Source organism: Thermobia domestica, chromosome 3, assembly GCF_964235325.1.
Source record: "Thermobia domestica chromosome 3, izTheDome1.hap1.1, whole genome shotgun sequence".
NCBI lineage: Eukaryota > Metazoa > Arthropoda > Insecta > Zygentoma > Lepismatidae > Thermobia > Thermobia domestica.
Window position 1 is genome coordinate 150,644,732 of NC_137456.1, and position 18,925 is coordinate 150,663,656.

The 18,925-nt window shown below is 35.4% G+C and overlaps 1 protein-coding gene across 2 annotated transcripts in view; it reads right to left on the minus strand.

Annotated features, from left to right (window-relative positions):
- Positions 1-18,925, minus strand: part of LOC145680809 (uncharacterized) — a 708,231-nt gene that overhangs the window by 102,700 nt on the left and 586,606 nt on the right. Inside the window, exon 10 of one of the 2 annotated variants that reach the window (XM_081751881.1) lies at positions 2,029-2,308. The exons of the other annotated variant lie outside the window; for it this stretch is intronic. Coding sequence (XP_081608007.1) covers positions 2,259-2,308 — 50 coding nt within the window. The 3' untranslated portion in view covers positions 2,029-2,258. Of the gene's footprint in view, positions 1-2,028; positions 2,309-18,925 lie in introns of those variants that run through there. 2 annotated transcript variants of the gene reach the window in all.

An 18,925-nucleotide genomic window follows, 5' to 3' on the forward strand; every position in this document is an offset into this window, starting at 1 on the left:
CCGGATTTATACCAACTATATTTGAACACATCATGGTGGCTTGGCGATGATAGTGTTTCATAGACTAGCGATTGCAATTTTATAATGTTGTTACGTTGGGAAGTTGTATATCAATTTGGTGTAAAATTACGAAATCTCATATTTTCCGTATAAAATTCTTCCAGATTCTGAAGCCCCAAATATCCAGTGGTTGTACAGCCCAAGTTGCTCACGGTGAAATGTTTACATAACGTTTTTTCGTCCGGAATGTGTTGCTGCGTCTCTTTCTCGTTAAAAGATGATCATGAATCTACGAGCAAGACACTTTTGTCCCCTATGTTAGGAACCAAAACGTCACGGATCCACTCCTTCAAATGTAGCTTACCCATCTTTCCAGATTTTGACGCAGAAACCTTAACATTTGGGGGCTGGAATAAAGGTTTCTTGATCTGTGCTCCAAATTTTCCTGACGGTTCTGGAAATACAATCTATAATGGCCCAACTAATTTTCCACTGACAGACATAAGGGATATTATCGTATAGCTATGAGATAAAGCATTTTTGGATTATGGAGAAGCTTCTACTTTTTTCCCACCTTGTATGCCTAACATACGATTATAGGGCAGTTTCATTGCAAAAACACGTTGATCGGAATTATAAGTATTGTCTATATCGAATTCCGGTAACGTATCCCTGACTTCTAGCTGGAAGGATATGGCTGAAGTTTCTATCTGTTTGAAGTGTCAACGTCTGCTCGCGACACGAATTTTGTTATTTCTCGCTACACAATATTATGTTTCCGTTTAAAACGGGTGCAGGAACTTTTGGAACCCTTAAAGTTTTCAAGATTAATTTCTTTCGCTTTTTCAATTGCCCATTTCCCAACATCCATGTCATGTACTGGCATGAAATCTCTTTTGGCTTCAATCCATATAGTAAGCACTGATTCTGTCAAAATTCTATTTCAAGCCCTTGAGTTCTCTTTCAACTTGTGATTCAGCATCCCAAAAACTAGGCAGAGGCCTGTGCCGCACATGTGCTCCACTAAGAACTTTTAATGACATATTTGAATTCAGCTCGTCATGAAATGAAGGGGTAACATGTATCACACTTGTGAGGCGGACCCCCCCCCACACATAGGGATCCCTGACCCACAATTGAAGTATCTTTATGCAAATGAAGACGAATGATAACGATTGTCGACAACAATAAGTCAATTTTCAAATCAAAAGGCCGATTTTTACTACGAAAGCCGAAAATCGAAAATGGGGCACTGCCCCACCCAAATATGGGGTTCCGCCGAAATTTGTTGTGCTGATCTTTATTCTATGAGCCCCCCTAACGATCTGTACAAACATTTTTAAAATCTGAGATTTACACTTCGGACACCTTCCTTGTAAGACGATAAACGTCATGCATGTGTTATTTGTGGTGAACACACGACGAAATAGAGTATAATTTCCTTTCTTACTGCTGAGAAAAACATGGATCAATTTCATTTATAGTTTCCGTATTTATGAAGCGTTTAAATCCCTTTTGGCACATTCTTTTGAATTTACAATGGCGTAGAAATGTTATGACATATATTGGAATACATGATATCTGCAAACGCGGGCACAGAATTCCTGTTTAACATAATCAGAATATATGGTATGTATGATGAATCACGACATACTTATATATTCTTCGCCAACAAAATTCCAGGTATTATTTTTTCTGAGTCAAGAGACACCAATAAACAAATTTGTTATGAAACGTTCTTTAACCAATATGAAGCGTACTTGCCAACCTAAAATTCGGGAATTAATTGTTAGTAGAAATGGAATTTATTTCTGGTATCCTAATTCTGAAATGACCCTGAATACGCATAGCTGCTGTGAAATAGATAACTCGAGAAACCTACAGGATTAAACTGCTTGTAGGGTAACGGGTAATTAAAGGTGACTGGATATACTCACAGGCAAAACCATCGTCATACTTTTGTGTATAGCATTTGTTTACCGACGTAAGAAACTGGTATTTTAATCGCATGAAAAAACAATATGTCTGTAGAGTTAATATTTTTTTATTTGATTTTATAAATACATCAAGTAATTACATTTTGATAAAAGAAATATACTTATATTATTAATATATAAAGTACTAAATTATTCTCCGGCATTTAGAGAAGAACACAAAATTATACATAAGGCTACTGTTTTATTATTTTAGGTATTTCAACAATTCGGAATTCATTTTAGATGATTCGCACAAGATTCATAAAGAATGATAGTATTGTTCTATATATCCAACACAGTAGTAATGTCATATATATCGGGTGTGGAGAGATCTGAAAATAAACATAATTTCATGATGAAACATTGCTGTCATACATACACATAAAAAACAATTTAGTACTGCAGCGATCAACGCATAGGATGATAGCATATGCCCACATACTTTGATCAAAATCTAAAAGTAACACCGTCTGTTTAGATATCTTGACTAATTTTCCTGTACAGCCAACAGCAACAAAAAAAAAAAAAAAGTATTGGTGCTAATTATTATTGCTAATTATTGAAGAGTATATACGCATTAGAGTTTGTTCAAAGCGTAATCACATATAACCGAACAAGCACCATGCATTCGAAGAAATATATATTTTTAAACATTATTCACTCTAAGAAATAGATATTTTCCGTTTCAAAATACATTTGGCAACATTCCCTGCACCAAGCGGTAAGAACTTCAGAAAGTCTGTATTTATTTTCCAAGAGAGGGACGTATTGCTTGTAGCTATATGAATTTGTATTCCAGCTAGGCTAATAAAAGAACGATGTGTGTCTTCTGAATCCCTTTTATGGCCTGGCTGTGGTTGCAAAAATGTGTGTTTTCCATGTTTTATATTGGCTTTATCGTATTGAATTATCAAAGAAGCTGCTTCTTCAAATGGTTATGAAGTATGATTACACGACAAAATGTATCTAGTTAACTAATAGCATAAGTAATAATGAGGTATGATTGAAGAAGTGATTGGGTTCAAGCTTTGTATTTTGATAATTCTTTATGGAGTCTTCGTTGAAAACTTTGGTTTGCTTTATCCTAAATTGCCTCTCCCCCTTATTCACATAAGCGAATAATGATATTAACTAAAGTAGTTACCAACAGGAATGTCTGTTGTATCCTTTACATTATGCGAGGGACACGGTGGCTCATTGGTAAAGAGCTTACCTCTGGTGCGTAGGTTTCGTGATTCGATCCCCAACAGTTAAGTTTGTGGTGGATAACATCGTGTCCATGGGAGTTTTGGTTTCCCCTAACAAGTCATTCAACCAATTCTTTCATCATTATTCACTCGCCTTAATCATACTCCTCGCTTAACCTAAAGGGCATAATTATAGGATGTTAAGGTGAAAGATTTCATTACATTTGCTTATTTTAAGCCGAGAGTCATGTTCGAACTTCAGTACAAGCTATAGTTCTATGTCCCATATATTATACCGTAGGTATTGAATTATATCTATTTTGACTAAATATCTAAAAGCTTAAAAATATATAAAAGAACATTTGCTACAATTCTTTACAAATTTTATGTTGTTTGCTATGTGTTGTGAGCAAAGGGTCGAACCCAAGATGTAGTAAATAAATGGTGGAAGAAGACAAGATGTAGTAAATAAATGTTTGTCCATACAAATTCGTCTGCTGTAAGATTCCCGAGATCATTAATGTATTGTGAGCGTAAGCCCGATGTTGTTTTTTCTACTGGTTGTATATCTGACTGACACACACAGGAAATCTTCAAATTAGGTGAGAAACACAACTCACACTGGCTGTATAATTGAGAATCTCGGTCGAACGTAATTGTATGTCACATTTTCGAGTACACTGGAAAAGAAGGTTAACCGTTTCGAAAAATTCAATCCAATGATATGCGAAACAAGATTTTCCTAGCTTCTGGAGGTACATTTACTAAATAAACCCTCTTGAAAATATTCCTGTGGTTAGACCACAATCATTTCTAAATTTCACCGGAAGTGGTGGTAATCATTAAGTTCGACAGTGCCACTGAATTTCCTATAGGTACCGAACCAGTAATGCTGGTTCATTTGCTTATGCAAAAAAGAAGATTAATGAGAAGCTAGTGTGAATAGTATCTACCAATAGCAGAGTTTCTATGTGACCGATAGTATATTTTTGTATAGGAAAATAGAACAATGACACATACATTTTAGTTATTTTAATATCCGATCTGAAACTTTCATTGCTGCAAATGATAGAGAACTGGAAAAAGTGTGGAATCACAATTCCTGTCTTGTATATCCGTCTAGCTTTAAATTAGTTCTTATGCATTTTTAAAACGCATACTGTAGAGGAATCAAAAAGAATAGGCAGCTCCATATACATTTATACAAGTCAATAGTGAAGTTTGAAATTTCTGTTCTCTACCTTCTATATGAGACATGAAGAACGAGTAAATAGAGGAGTATATGCGCATGAATGAATCATAGTCTGATTTAGAACAATACGTTAAGTAATATTGTTATTGTTCTTTGTATTCCGCTAGAGCCTGCAATTATACAACTTAGGTATATGATATAAGGTTCTAAAATTATGCTTTGTATAGCTTATGTACACGTAGCTCTATGAACACGTACAAAGCCAAACGTCCATACAAGAATGTTCAAGAACTTATTAAATAAGTTATGAGTAGGCAACCGAACATTATGTGCTAAAAAACTTAGAAATATGAATTTATTTATGTGCCATGAATTTTGAAAATATGTGATTAAACAAGAAAAATATGTGACGAAAACAAAAATATTTTGAAACAGAAACTTAAAAATTATGTGTATTGCAAACATTTTAAAAGACAATTTTGAAGGTCAGTTCTTTAATTTGAACCGTGGAATATCTACAAATACAAAAGCTCTGCACAAGTCCATTGCAAAAGCGGACAATTTTAACAGTTCACCAGAACTAGATGCAGTTGACCGATAAATGCCTGTATCTTGCTCGAACGTGAAGCAACAGCAATATGCTTATTACTCTCCAAATGCTGAGTAATTATTGAACGTTGGTCAGCCGCGACAGATTTACCACGCGGTTGGCAAAATAACACTTTTCCATCAGCAGAAAATACATCCTTATATTCGTAACAGAACTTCTGCAAAGGAGATGGAACACTTCCCTTTATTTTTGGAATTTTATAGTACACACTCTCTGTGCTGAAGCACCAAGTAGAACACGATAAACGAAAAGACATGTCGTGGATTCAAAAGCCTACAATGTTGTAACTGACTTGTGGCTGGGTAGAATTTCCCACAACAGGATCCTACGTGTAGATCAAAGAAAGGCCTTAGAAGTCTGCCAGTCAACGTCCTCAAAGACAAAACAAACCTGTCACACTCGATACGAAAGAGGTGTGGGAGAATAAGGATCGAAGATTTTGATGTAGCAGGACTCCATGAGCTTTTTATGTTTTTAAACTAAGATATTTTAAAACATGTATTTACCTAGGTATATACTTAAAACTGGAAAGTATGTGTTTGTATGTAAAATAAAATTTACTATGGTGACATGAAAGGATATTATCAACACTTTGACAAAAGAAAGGGTCTCTACCTCAATGCAGAGAAAACATTTATTTATCTAAATAATCAGTTTCCTAGTTATGATATATACAGAATCTATGGTTGTGGAATGAACATTTCATCCTTTTATTCTCCGGTAATTAGTTCAGTAAAGAATATGCATATAATAAAGCAAATCTAACAAACTTTAAAAACCGTTTGCTGTATGTTAACGTAGCGTTAATCCAGTGATAATTAACCATCGGATATGAATGAAGAAAGACCATAACTACTGTAAACAATTACTAAATTAGGCCAACGTCGAAAGTATTATTTGATATGATATTTGACTAAGTTCCGGAATCTTGTGAGCCCCAGCATCATATGACTAATTTGATTGAATGCATCTGCGTTTGCATAATAATGAAACTGTTGCATTTTTTAAATATCGATCTTCAATTTGTCGTGAGTTAAATGTAGATTGAATGAAGATATGGATGCTGATAACACTGTTCGACAAAATTCAACTTCAAAAAATTTTTCTGCATGAAAGCAGGTGTTCTTTATAGTTTTCGAGCTGCTGAAAACGAATCTGATCTTAATTTTAGTCCTGCACCCTCAGAGTTTGAAATAATGTCAGTTATAGTAGATTTTGGTCAAAATTTTAAGGAAATCGCAGAACTGTAGGTTTGAAGCCTCTCTACTCCTTTCCTAACTATCCCAAAATAACAAATGATACCTCGTTGAAAAGGGCATGGATCACACATTACAACGGTAAGCATTTATTACCCATCGCGCTCAATGTGTAGAAGAAGAAGAAGAAGAAAAATATTGAAAAAACTGGGAAAAATGGGTTTTTTGAAGAATTTTAGAGACGTTTGCAACACTGACAGTCACGGTACGCAAATATAAGCTCAGTAGCCCATATCCCACACATTCAGGTGTGTTATATTAAAAACTGAAAGATATATCTCAAACACAAGGGGCGTAAAACAGTGTGAAAGTAATTTAAAAAGGAGAGAAAATATTATTTTTGGAGAAATTGAAAAAATTTTGCAACACTTACATTTGCGATACTCACACATAACCTCAGTAACACATATCCAATACATTCATTATATTAAAAGAGTCATAGAGATTGCGGTTTACTAGGCGAGAAAAAAATTGCTTAACTCGAGTAAACAAAGAAATATATGTACAATATGAATATTCACATTGTGATACAGAAATATATATATGTGACCAAAGAACACTACATATGATTCATCCAGTACATTGTTTTGCGTTTGACCTTCTTCGTGTGGGTGTTTTCGGTGTCCCTAACCAATCTCCAACAATAGTCCGCAAGCATATTCGGTTTCCATCCACTTTGGTAACGTCTTTCCGTTGCTGCTATTGTTTGGTAACTATTCGCCATGCTCATCACTTACGTCGCACAGTCATTTAGACTTCGGTGGAAAGAAGCCTAGATGACTGTGTACAAAGTGAATTTTCAGCGACATGTTGTATGCTTGCTTTCCGTAATTATTCAAAAAGTTGTCCACGAGTGTTTGTGTAGTTCTCATCCTTTGTCTTGCCTAAGAAACCGGAACACAAACTCTTGAATGATACCTAACACTGGAGCTCAAGAGGGCTAACCGCTGCATCAAAGTTATGGTCCCGCATTAGATCTCTTATCTGGGTGTCGACAAACACACCAGCCTTCACTTTGTTAGCGCTGAGATTCAGAAATTTGGTGTCAAATACTAAAATCCAGTTCCAATCTTGTCCATTCTAAACACAAAAGATTTCATAGGCCAAGTTTTATATGGAGTGGAGGGAGATATATGTCTTCAGATTTAACTAGAGAGGGGTTGCAACATTCTTAACACCTACTTGCATTGTACTGCGTCGTGGTCATTTTTTCCTCTGGTAGTGACTATCTCGGGCTCGGGAGTCAAATTCGCATAAGAAACAGCAATGTTTTGTGTATCCATTCTGTAGTCCTGTTAGTATGTTATACCTTTGAAATCGGCAACAATGTGCTACTTAAGAACATTGTACTGAAGTTTTTCTAATATTAGTTTCATTATGTCATACGTTTCTTTCACCTGTGTGTCATAAGCAATTGGTACAGTTGGGAGGATATTGCCATTATATATTAAAACTGCCTTAAGACTGCTCTTTGAGGACTCTATAAAAAGTCTCCACTCCCGTGCCACATGTGTCGTACCAAGAGCAGCAAACAAACCACTGACGTCAGAACAAAAACAAAGTGTATCTTCCTGTTGAAAAAAAACTGAATGGTGCATGTCGTTTCCTGTATGAACAAACAGTGGCACTAACGTCAAGTAAATTCCATTGTTTAAGTCTGGATCCAAGAATTTCAGCCTGCCAATAGGTTAGTTTCAAATCTCAAACAAGGTCATTTAAATCACTTTGTGATACAAAATGTGGGTTGTTTCTCTCTTCAAATTCAAAATCTGACTCTGAGCTCTCCGATTCTGAAGAAGCTACGTTTGTTTTCTCCTCTTCCAGAGACCATGTTGCTGGAAGTACAGGAATTGGAACATTATCACCATGTTTGACTGGTGTTATTGCAATCAAAATATGGTCAGGATTTTTTTTACTTTTTATTTTTACTTTTTTATTTATTATTATTATTATTATTATTATTATTATTATTATTATTATTATTATTATTATTATTATTATTATTATTATTGTCCTTCCCTTCCATGCCTTGAATGTATACAGCACAGAAGTAGCAGTCACTTACGTGGTTGGCTTACTCACACCTACGCAGTCTGCTGTCCAAAGTATTAATATGTTCAATCATCACTAATTGATTGATAGTTAGTTAATTATCCAATGTCTACGTAGTAGTCACTAAATTAATAGACATATAACTTTCCTACTGGTGTTTAACTGACTAATATATTTAATAATAATGTGCAGTTTTATAGGAACTATATCCTAGTAACATTCGTATTAATCTCTCTTTGTATGCAGAAAAGCGTTAAGGAAAAGAGGCGGGCAGTGCATCTTAAGGACTTAAAGCAATCAACAAGTACTCCACACTAACAAGCCACAGGTTAATATATATTTTATATAACTGTGTACTCAGAAACTATGGGCAAGTGATAACCTATCCAAAGTCTGGGAACAGCACTACGGAGAAGAAATTTGGGATTTTTCACCATGGAACGATAAATGGATTATCTCTACATTCTCACATCATCGATTTCATTTCGTTTTTAATCACGCGACGCGATTAACGCGACCGTAGCTCGTTCGTAAATGGGCCAGCGAGTGAAATACCCACATAATATATGGTTATTGTGTAAAATTTAAGTGTTGTCTGTGAATGTGAAATATTAATAATAAATCAATATCTTTCATATCATCTTAAAATATTTTTTATCAACAGCAGTGTAATATCAATTCTTTAATTTACATGCATAGTGCCATTAATAAGTGTCGTAAGTGTTCTGTTGTATATTTGTTATTGGAATTAATTCGTAATATTCTATGAATGAAAACAATACAGGTAAGGATTTGAAATGTTTGCGACGATTACATGTTGATTTGCAGGCTATGACGATAATGGAACACGGTACAAACCCATGCTTTTCTCTTAGAAAACCATTGCGTGTTCATGTTATTTTATTATCTTTTGATCGATTTTCTCCTTTTCGCTGCATAAGACATGTGTATTATCCGAACCAATGGTATTTCGGACTATTTGTTATTGAAACTTGAAGTCCAGACGCAATCGCACCAGGTAATCTCGTCAGCGAAAGTGGGTACTTGGAGAAAAATCCTAGTCTATTTGAATAACCTGACACCGAATACGAACCACTACTCTTATAAATGGATAAGCCCTTCACAGGGACATAAGCCAACACCATTATAAATGGCTTATCGCAAACAGGAACACACAGCAATCAAACCCCAATACCATTATAAATGGCTGTTCCTTCACAGGGACTTGAGCCTCTACCATTATAGTATGTTTATTGAAAAATTTAAGTTATATACCGAGTTTCATCTGTGTAACTTCTCGGGCTCATGAGAAAGTACGTTTTGCGCTTAACTTATCCCTTCCCTCGCTTCTCCCGTAAGATATGCATTTTAATCAAAGCAGCGTAATAGAAACTAAGTTCGAAGTTGTTGATACCTATATCAAACAATTCGTTTAAGACAATTCACGAGCTCCCAGTGATTCAATCACCCACAAGATCACTTTAATGTTCTTATACAATCATACATAAACCAGAATTGAAGTATTAACTTGGTATATAATCATAGTCTCGAAAATACTGATATAATTTCTTTCCATGTCAGACTTTTCATAGACATTCTCAAAAATGTCCATAAATATGTATTTATGTTGCTTTTTTGTACATTTCGCCTCTTTATTATAATCGAGTCGTAATTCAAGTTTCCACACATTTTCGTACCTCCTCAATAAATAAATATACATCAATTCTTTAGGAACGGTCAAAGCATCAAATGGTTGTTTGTGTACATTCAACAATTCTTGTCTGTGTGCAAACATTTGCTGCACCCCGGCGTGGAACCAATTTTGATGATAAACGTGCGATGACTATAACACTAAAGTTTTCAATTCTTTACCAAAACAGTGAATCAGCACCAAATTGGCTATTTCTTCAGCAAAGAGTGAAAATGTATTGGAATGAAATAGATGTTTGTCAGCTATATTGACCACGCTGAAAATGAAAACGGCAATGAAAAACTGGAATTAGCTCTCGTTTCCAAATTAAGGGGGGGTGCTTTTAACTATACTTATTATATTTTATAGCACTTATTGTCAATCCCTTCCCATATAATCTTCAAATCCCGCTGATTGTAGACAAAGTGATTAAGTTTCCAACAGGCAATAATAGCTGTGTGTATTTTGTCGCTATTTTCAGCCCGGGGTCGTAGCAACAAATGGGAGGGAATGGGGAAGGGAAGGGAGGAGTAGACCATGTTTCATTTGAGCATAGTGTCTGTCTGTTACAAGCTGCGTTGTGTTCGTGTGCTGGAAGAACGTGTTAATAAAGTGTGGTTAGTGCGTGTGGTCATTGTAATTCCTGTGATTCAATATGTCTCGCAAATGCGTAAACAGTGCTGACTGTTTTGTTACATTTGGCGACAGGCTACATTGAAATCTCAAAGGACGCTAATAACGCCATATATTAGGAAGGCGTACAGACTGTATATTGCCTGTGAAATCGGGGACCAAGACAAGCCACGGGCTCCTCATGTATGTTGCATTTCTTATGTATCGAGTATTTATTCGTGGTTAAACAGTAAAAGATCTTCCATGGGCTTAGTTACACCCATGATCTAGCGAGAACCATCAAACCATGTGGATGATTGTTACTTTTGTAAGACAACTTCGCAAATACATGGCATTTCCATGAAAAAAGTTTTCCTTGATATATCCTAACATACCGTCGGCCATGCGACCAGTACCTCGCGGAGATGGACTGCCTGTTCCTGTTCCATCTGATTGTGATAGTGACGAGGACGGCAGGGAAACTAATACTGCACCATCACCTTCAAAACCCAGTTCTTTGAAAGATCCTGATTTTTTGTGTAACGATGAGTGTAAAGAGAATCCCAAAATAACACAGTATGTACTTCATGACCTAGTGAGAGATCTGGAATTACCGAAAGATAAGACGGCGTTAGGACTACAACAGTGGAATTGTCTTGATAAGACGGTAAATGTGATTGCATTCAGTAACAGCCATGTGCCATTCCTTCCATTTTTCGAAAGTGAAAAGAACTTGGTATTTTGTAGTGATGTAGAGGGATTAATTGCAGCTATGGGCTTTAACTATAAAAGTGATGAGAGGAGGTTGTTCATAGACTCCTCCAAACTAACTCGCAAATGTGTCCTCCTCCATAATAGCAACGTGCTACTGTCGATTCCGATTGGGTATGCATCTTACATGAAAGAAACATATGATAACATGAACAAGTTGTTATTGCGATTGACCTATGACAAGTTTGAATAGCAGATTTCCGGGAATCTCAAATATTCCTTGGGCTACAACAGGGATACACCAAATACTGTTGCTTCTTGTGCCTCTAGGGTAGCCGCGCCAAAGAACTTCATTATAAAAGGAAAGATAGGCCTAAGCGTCAATCATTTGAACTAGGACTTTAGAATGTTATGCACGAAGCACTTATAGAATCCAAGAACATAATTCTCCCTGCTCTTTATGTAAAATTTGGCCTTATGGAAAACTTCCTTAAGGCCATGGACAAAACTGGGGAAGCATTTCTCTATTTGCGCGAGAAATTTTCACGTTTGAGTGAGGCGAAAATAAGAAGAGGGGATTTTTGTAAACTGTAAAGAGATGAGCATTTCAACAACATCCTGACAGGTGATGAAAAGTTAGCTTGAGATGCCTTTGTTCAAGTATCAACAAACTTTTTAAAAAATAAGAGGACAGAAAACTATAAGGATATTGTGGCAAATCTTCTGCACTGCTACGAAAGACTGGGGTGCAACATGTCCTTAAAGTTACATTTCTTAGATTCTCACTTGGACTTCTTTCCTGACAACCGTGGTGCTGTAAGAGACGAGCACGGGTAACGCTTCAACCAGCAAATTTCGAACATGGAAGTGAGATACCAGGAAAAGTGGAATGCATCAATATTGGTCGACTATTGTTGGACACTAATCAGGGAATCACCAGCGGAAAACTACAAACACCAGGCAAAGCGGTTTCGTCTTCCGTGACCTTCCTCCGAGAGATAACAAAGTAAATACACGGATAAGCTTATATAGGCAATAACGTAAAATTATTATAACTTCAAAACAAGAGCTAATCTTGCTTTTCATGAATAATTTTGTTACCAGCACACCCGGAAACATAAAGATTAGCTGTTCTCATGCCAGTTACAGGAAAAGGAAATTTTTTAATGGGTATAATTTTTATTTTCGACTGGTGATGCTGCTTCACGTGTGCAAATAAAAACAGAAACTGAGAAATGTTGTATATGTCAGTGTAATTATAATTTTCAGGTCTGTCATTGAAACCTTTGTGGAGCATCAAAAAAAGTGAAGGAAAAAGAAAAGAAGACGAACTGAAAAGAATATAACAATAAATTGATGATAGAAATATTTTAGCCCCAAAACTCAGTAAAAGTTAAAAATAAGAAAAGTACCTAAGTGAAAAGTGGAATTCAAATACTGATTATTCATGGTAAAACAGAGTTTAACTATTACTCCTATCCAAACATAATGCTTTTTTGGAAACCAATACTAAACATAGTAAGGGGAAATTTTCACTTTTTTCATCTTAACTAACTGCCAAATTCTTAAAGAATATGTTGTCATTGTGACTGAGACAAAGGACAATCCTAGACTTGATGTAAAGTGTTTAATTTCAAAATTTAAAATTAAAATTATCTGAAAACATTTACAAGTGAGCTATGAATAGCTAATTAAAGATACATATTACATGCTTGGAATAAAGTGAAATGTGATTTTTACTAACTAAAAACATTAAAATTCCTCACACAATCTCGTTTGCTTGAGTCGTGTTCTCAGTGGGGTAAACTTATCTTAAAATTAATATACGAATAATGTAACAGTTTTTAATATTAGAGTTTAGTAATAAAAGTAGCAAATGACACTAAATTTTGTAATATGCGCTTCCTGTAAGTATTTAGTAGTAAGACATTTAAGGTGGAGTTGTGTAATTTATAGAGCGTAAATCGTATCTTCTCATGAAACGACGTAGGATTTCAACGTCCTTCGACCTGTGAAACGAATAGGTTGGGAAGTTGCGACAGGTGCAACTAAACATTACTGTCGTCTTCGCCTTTGTTTCTTATCGGCAAAAATGTAACATTGGTAATATTATCTGGAGGGTATGGGCGGTTAAAAACTGGGAAAACCTTTAAAACTTTAAATTGACTGCTAGATTCAACCAATGCCTTCTCTACTTAAATGAAAACACACAAACAGCTGGTTTAAACAAACAGGATAAATATTTGAATCTCTCCAACCAATAACAGCCTGGGGTAACTTGGGCATATGACATCTAGGAAAGATAGAATCGTGTGCCGACCAACTACCGTAACTGATGGTGCCCGAACAAGAACAAAAGTAATGAATACCATGGCTGTTATATATGGTGTCCGAACAGGGGCGTTATAAACTACTCTATTATATATGTCCCACTTCACAAGGATGGAACACCATGACTTAAGTATGGCATCTTCTCACTGGGCCATAAGAGAACGAACCCCATGGTTATTATATGACACATCGATCATTTCTGTCCGCTTACGATCATTGTTTGTCATATGCATTGCTCAATGTTTCTTCGTGTTCTATCTAACGACACTGCAAATAACCGGGAATGATCACAGTCAATATTCATGTAAGTTTCCATCGGTAATTTTGTTCGTAGGTCTATCACTTCCAGTTGCAATACAAGAATATAATCGGGCAAGAATCCTGTTCTTCACACGCTGAATTGAAATGACAATACAATTTCTAGCTCCCTATTACCGTTTGTGCTGTATGGAAATGAATATTTAAACCGAGTAACAGGATGCTTCTACTTTTCTCAGTTTTCTCAGATAGAGAAAGAATCCACTTTAAAGGATCCTACAATCTATTGTTTATGTTTATACAAATCAACGTTAAAACAAAAATAGTCTTTTCCTTCACTATCAGAAAGCCACTCATCTTTATTTATTACCATTTTCTCATGATACCTTTTCACTGAGAGTGGTAGATAGGCATAGCCATTCTATTATACTTCCAGCATAATTTTGTAATCTAAAACAACACACATAAAAATTTGCACGGTTTATCAGCCCTAGCTGGTGGTGTAGTGACTGGTGTGTTCACATTCGGTTCATGCTGTCTCGAGTGCCACAAGGAGAAAACAATATATTTAATTGTAATGTGCCCAAATGTTTTGCAAAGTGATTATACGAATATGCAATCAAGGAATTGGAAAGTTGCTGAAAATCGAAATTTAATGTCTTAAGTGGATTGTAATTGTATGTGTGACTCTTATAAAATCTGTTTCTAAATTATGTTATTCCTCAATCTGGTAACATGTTCATGCTATAGGTAGTAATGCAGTCCAGTTTAATGCCATTTCTCTATTCACAAAATCGTGTATAACTCATGATTTCACTATGAACTTGTTTAAGGAAATTGGTTTTCCTAATTTTTCCGAAATCAACGATGAAATTTCACACTACCGTATACCATTTTGTTGAGTTCCATAATATTTTCCATTGCATTATGTTTTATAATTAGATAACTTCTACCTGTTAAATGATGATTATGTGGTGGATTTTATTTAACATTTATCACAAAAGCAGAAAATTTCTTCCTTGCATGCGGTTAATATTTTAAGAAGTAAGTATTTGAGTATCAAACAATGCTCGTTTCTTATCAAAATGACATTATTGCCTGGCATGGATTAGAATATTTTAGTAGCTGCCAAATAGGCTACATGACAGTATATGTTGAATGAGCCAAAGCGAGTTAAGCGATGTTTGTTTCACCTTAATGTAATAATTAGTAGCGTCTAGAGTCTGATTTATCTTAACGTAATTAATGTGAATCTCCATTATGCTAATGTTTAGACAATATACAACAAAATAATCAGTTGCTGTTTCCTTTCTTTTTAACGAATCAAAGTCTGGAGCAGCAAGTTTGCATGTTACTCTACTATAAATTTTTAGCCTTTGACTTTGGACTTAGGCGGTATAGTTTTGTCTGTATAAGTAATACACATATGGAACAGTAATCCTTCAACGCATTGATCTAAAACCATTGTATAACCATAGTGTTGTCAGAAAGTTCTACTTTCCACTATAAGAATAAGTATATAATTGTAAACAACATTGTCTGCTACAAGATTGTTGGATAGGTGTGCCATGTCATAGGCAGCACATTGTTTTAAAACAACTATTGTACACTAATTAGATTTTTATCGGTGTAAGAGAGTTATTTATTTATAATTGATGTAAATAATATGGTGTTCCAAATAGATTTATATCCAAATTTAATGTGATGCAGAACTAAACTCATAACCCACTTACACAGAATCAACATTTTCTCACTATCTTGGCATTTGAAAAATGAGTTTCTCTTCAAATTGTTATTGATTGCTATGAATAGCACATATATTAATATATATAGTACACATTTCAACTATATATATTGAATAATATCACTATAGGTATGTATGATCTGTCAGGAAAGTAAATGTACACCTATTTTTCTAGTCTGGCATTCCTGTGCTCCATCCGTGGAGAGTATGAGAATTAAATCAATCAAATGTTTACTGAGGGGCAAAAAGAAAAGCTTAATCTGAATAAGACATTGCAGAGGGGCACAAGCTGTGAATACGAATAGTGCATTGTGTAAATAAAGGACGACACCGAAAGAGAAAGCCAGAAACAGCTGTTAAACTTACAAAAAAAGAGTAAAAATTGTCGAAGTGGGAACATAAAACACAAATACAACAAATACGCCGACAACTAAACGGTCACCATGCCATGATCTTGGTGTAGTGGTTAAGGTGCTGGCTTCCAAATGCAAAGGACGCAAGTTCGAATCCTCGGCAAGGACATTTCTAAAAATTTTTGTTAATAATACATACAACTCATGAGAGATGGTAAAAGAGGTCGTATTTAGTTTTTCGTAGCAATTATTATTGGTAATCTTTAGTACTGATAATACTTTTTGTCTTTGCGTATTGCTTTTATTCTTTTCTTCATTTCCAAAGAGAAGAATATCCGAACAAATGCCACCAAAATTCCTCATATTTTGAATGTAAACGCCATTTGCAATTAGTAAAGAATAAAAATTGAACGTTCCGATATAGCTGCAAAAAGTAAAAGGAAAAACATGGAAGTCGACCATACTCATGGTTACTAAAAATACAATTTCTACATGCCTTACACCTCCCGACCACGTTTCTACGTTAGCAAGTAAGAGGTTAGTGTTTAGGTTAGGTTGGTCAATACGTTTTGCAAAGGGACCCGGTTTAGCTCTGACGCACCACAGGTGCGAGAAGGGAGAAAAACACTTTTTCTCTCTCCCTCTGTGTGTCTACTTATCTATCTATTTGTATATATATATAACGCTATTTGTGAATGCCATAACCACCCTAATTTTCAGCGAATTGAGACGAAACTTGGCACAAACATTAATTGTTGAAATATCTTGATGAGTTCGTTAACCAGAATAATCAGATGAAAATGTTCAAAATGGTGGCCCTTCAATCTCTTAAAAAGTTCCAAGGGAACCAAATTTCGCCCATAAATAGGTATTCAGAAAGTTTGAATAAATTTTCCTCTTTTACTGAAATATTTGTGTGCAGAAACTTATTGAAATATTGGACCCGATTAATCGCCTAAAGAAGGTTCACGCCCTTTCGCTACGGTCAGTTTTTTTTTTTTTTTTTGCAGGAGGGGGTTATCTTCCTATTGGAACAAGATGATTGTTACTGATGATATGAAATTACACATTGAAAGTGAAGTAACTTGTGTAACGTGTTATTTGAAAGAATAATATAATAAATGTGCATTCCTCTAACACAGAGAACTCATGTATTTCGAGTTCGGGAGCCTGAATGGCGAGGAGTGTTATTTGATTTGCTTTTTAGTAACACATTGCATTGCAAATAAAGGTAGGCAACATTAGTGGTAAGTAAAAGAACAACAACAACAATAATAATAATAATAATAATAATAATAATAATAATAATAATAATAATAATAATAATAATAATAATAATAATAATAATAACAATAGGTGTTGTTTGTAGCAAGGCAATATCTTCCTCAGTTCTTCTTCAAACGTAATGATTGTAACGCCATATCTCCCTTACAAACAAAATATTAGCAATTTATATCGAGAGAACGGGAAACTGTAGAGCGATGGGACCAACGTTGGACAGTATGCACTCATAGCACTCAGAAAAGTAAGCGATTTCAATGCAAAATGAACGAAGAGTCATTGTCATGGGTAGTCATGGGTAGTCATGGGGCCACGGCAGAGTCCTCTTTAGGAAAAATGTCGATAGCTTATATCGAGAAAACAGGAGGTGATACTGGGATGGGACCAACGTTGGACACCGTGGACCCATAAGGCGCATCGGAAAAATTAGGGAGGCGGGCGCCAGCCAGCCTTACTTATTTCCACATAATAATATAAAATTATATTGTCGAAATACACACACGAGTTAGCTACTAATATTTCATATTATTATTATTATTATTATTATTATTATTATTATTATTATTATTATTATTATTATTATTATTATTATTATTATCTACAGCGTCTTTTCATTACGTGAGCATGTTTGACATGAAACCAAAGAGAAAATCCATCCTGTAGCGAAAGGAAACAATACTTTCTCTCAAATGGATAAAATATCAAGCCGAGATTGATTCGAACTCGCATGGACGGCGCGAAAAGCCAGTGCTTTGTCCACTATTTTTTTTAACTGACTCACCGAACGCGTTTCAGTAACTTACTTATTGCTAATTTTACTTGCTTCACTCGTTTAACTTGCTTTTTCTAATAACTTATAACGACAGGGACACGAACACAGAAACATCGAGAACAGTTAAAAATGATAGATGCTCTCCCGCCGAGAATCGAACCCGAGACTCCATACACCCAAGGCTCACGTGCTAGCCTCTAGACCAGCGGCGATGGCACCACTCACTTCCTGTGTCGTTAGGGATTACGACCACTGTATTGCCAGCTATCACTTCTGTGGGTTGTATACTATGATCACATGTTTCTTCTTTGCTGGAAGAGTAAAACCTACATTATATGTAATACATGAGGTATTTAGACCTACATGCTCTTCATATAATGTAATAAAAGGGTCATGGTGTCGGATTTTAATACATGACGTATTGCAGTATACAACATGCTTTGCATTACTTGTTTGTTTGTAGACAGCTACTAGCTTAGTGTTCTGAAAGGTTGTGTATAAACTAGGGATAGCCCGTTCCGGAATTATTAGTTTTCGGACTCCCGAAAGTAAAGCCGGACAAATTCCGGAATTCGGAAAATTCCAATTTTGTAATAATTTCGGAATTCGGAAAAATCCGGAATTTAGAAATTTCTGATTTCGTTAACATTCCGGAATTCGGAAAATCCAGATTTTTTCGAAAGTCGGAGTTTTTCTCAATTCCGGAATTTTCTAAATTCCGGATTCTTTCCGAGTTCCGAAATTCTTCTGAATTCCGGAGTATAACTGAATTCCATAATTTTTCGAAATCCGGAAAGTGAAAGTTCCGCTTCCGAAAAATGAATTTATTTTGGTTAATATGAATCGTGGCGGAAATAAGTCTTTGACCAGGTAATGGCGACTGCTTTGAAAGAAATGGGG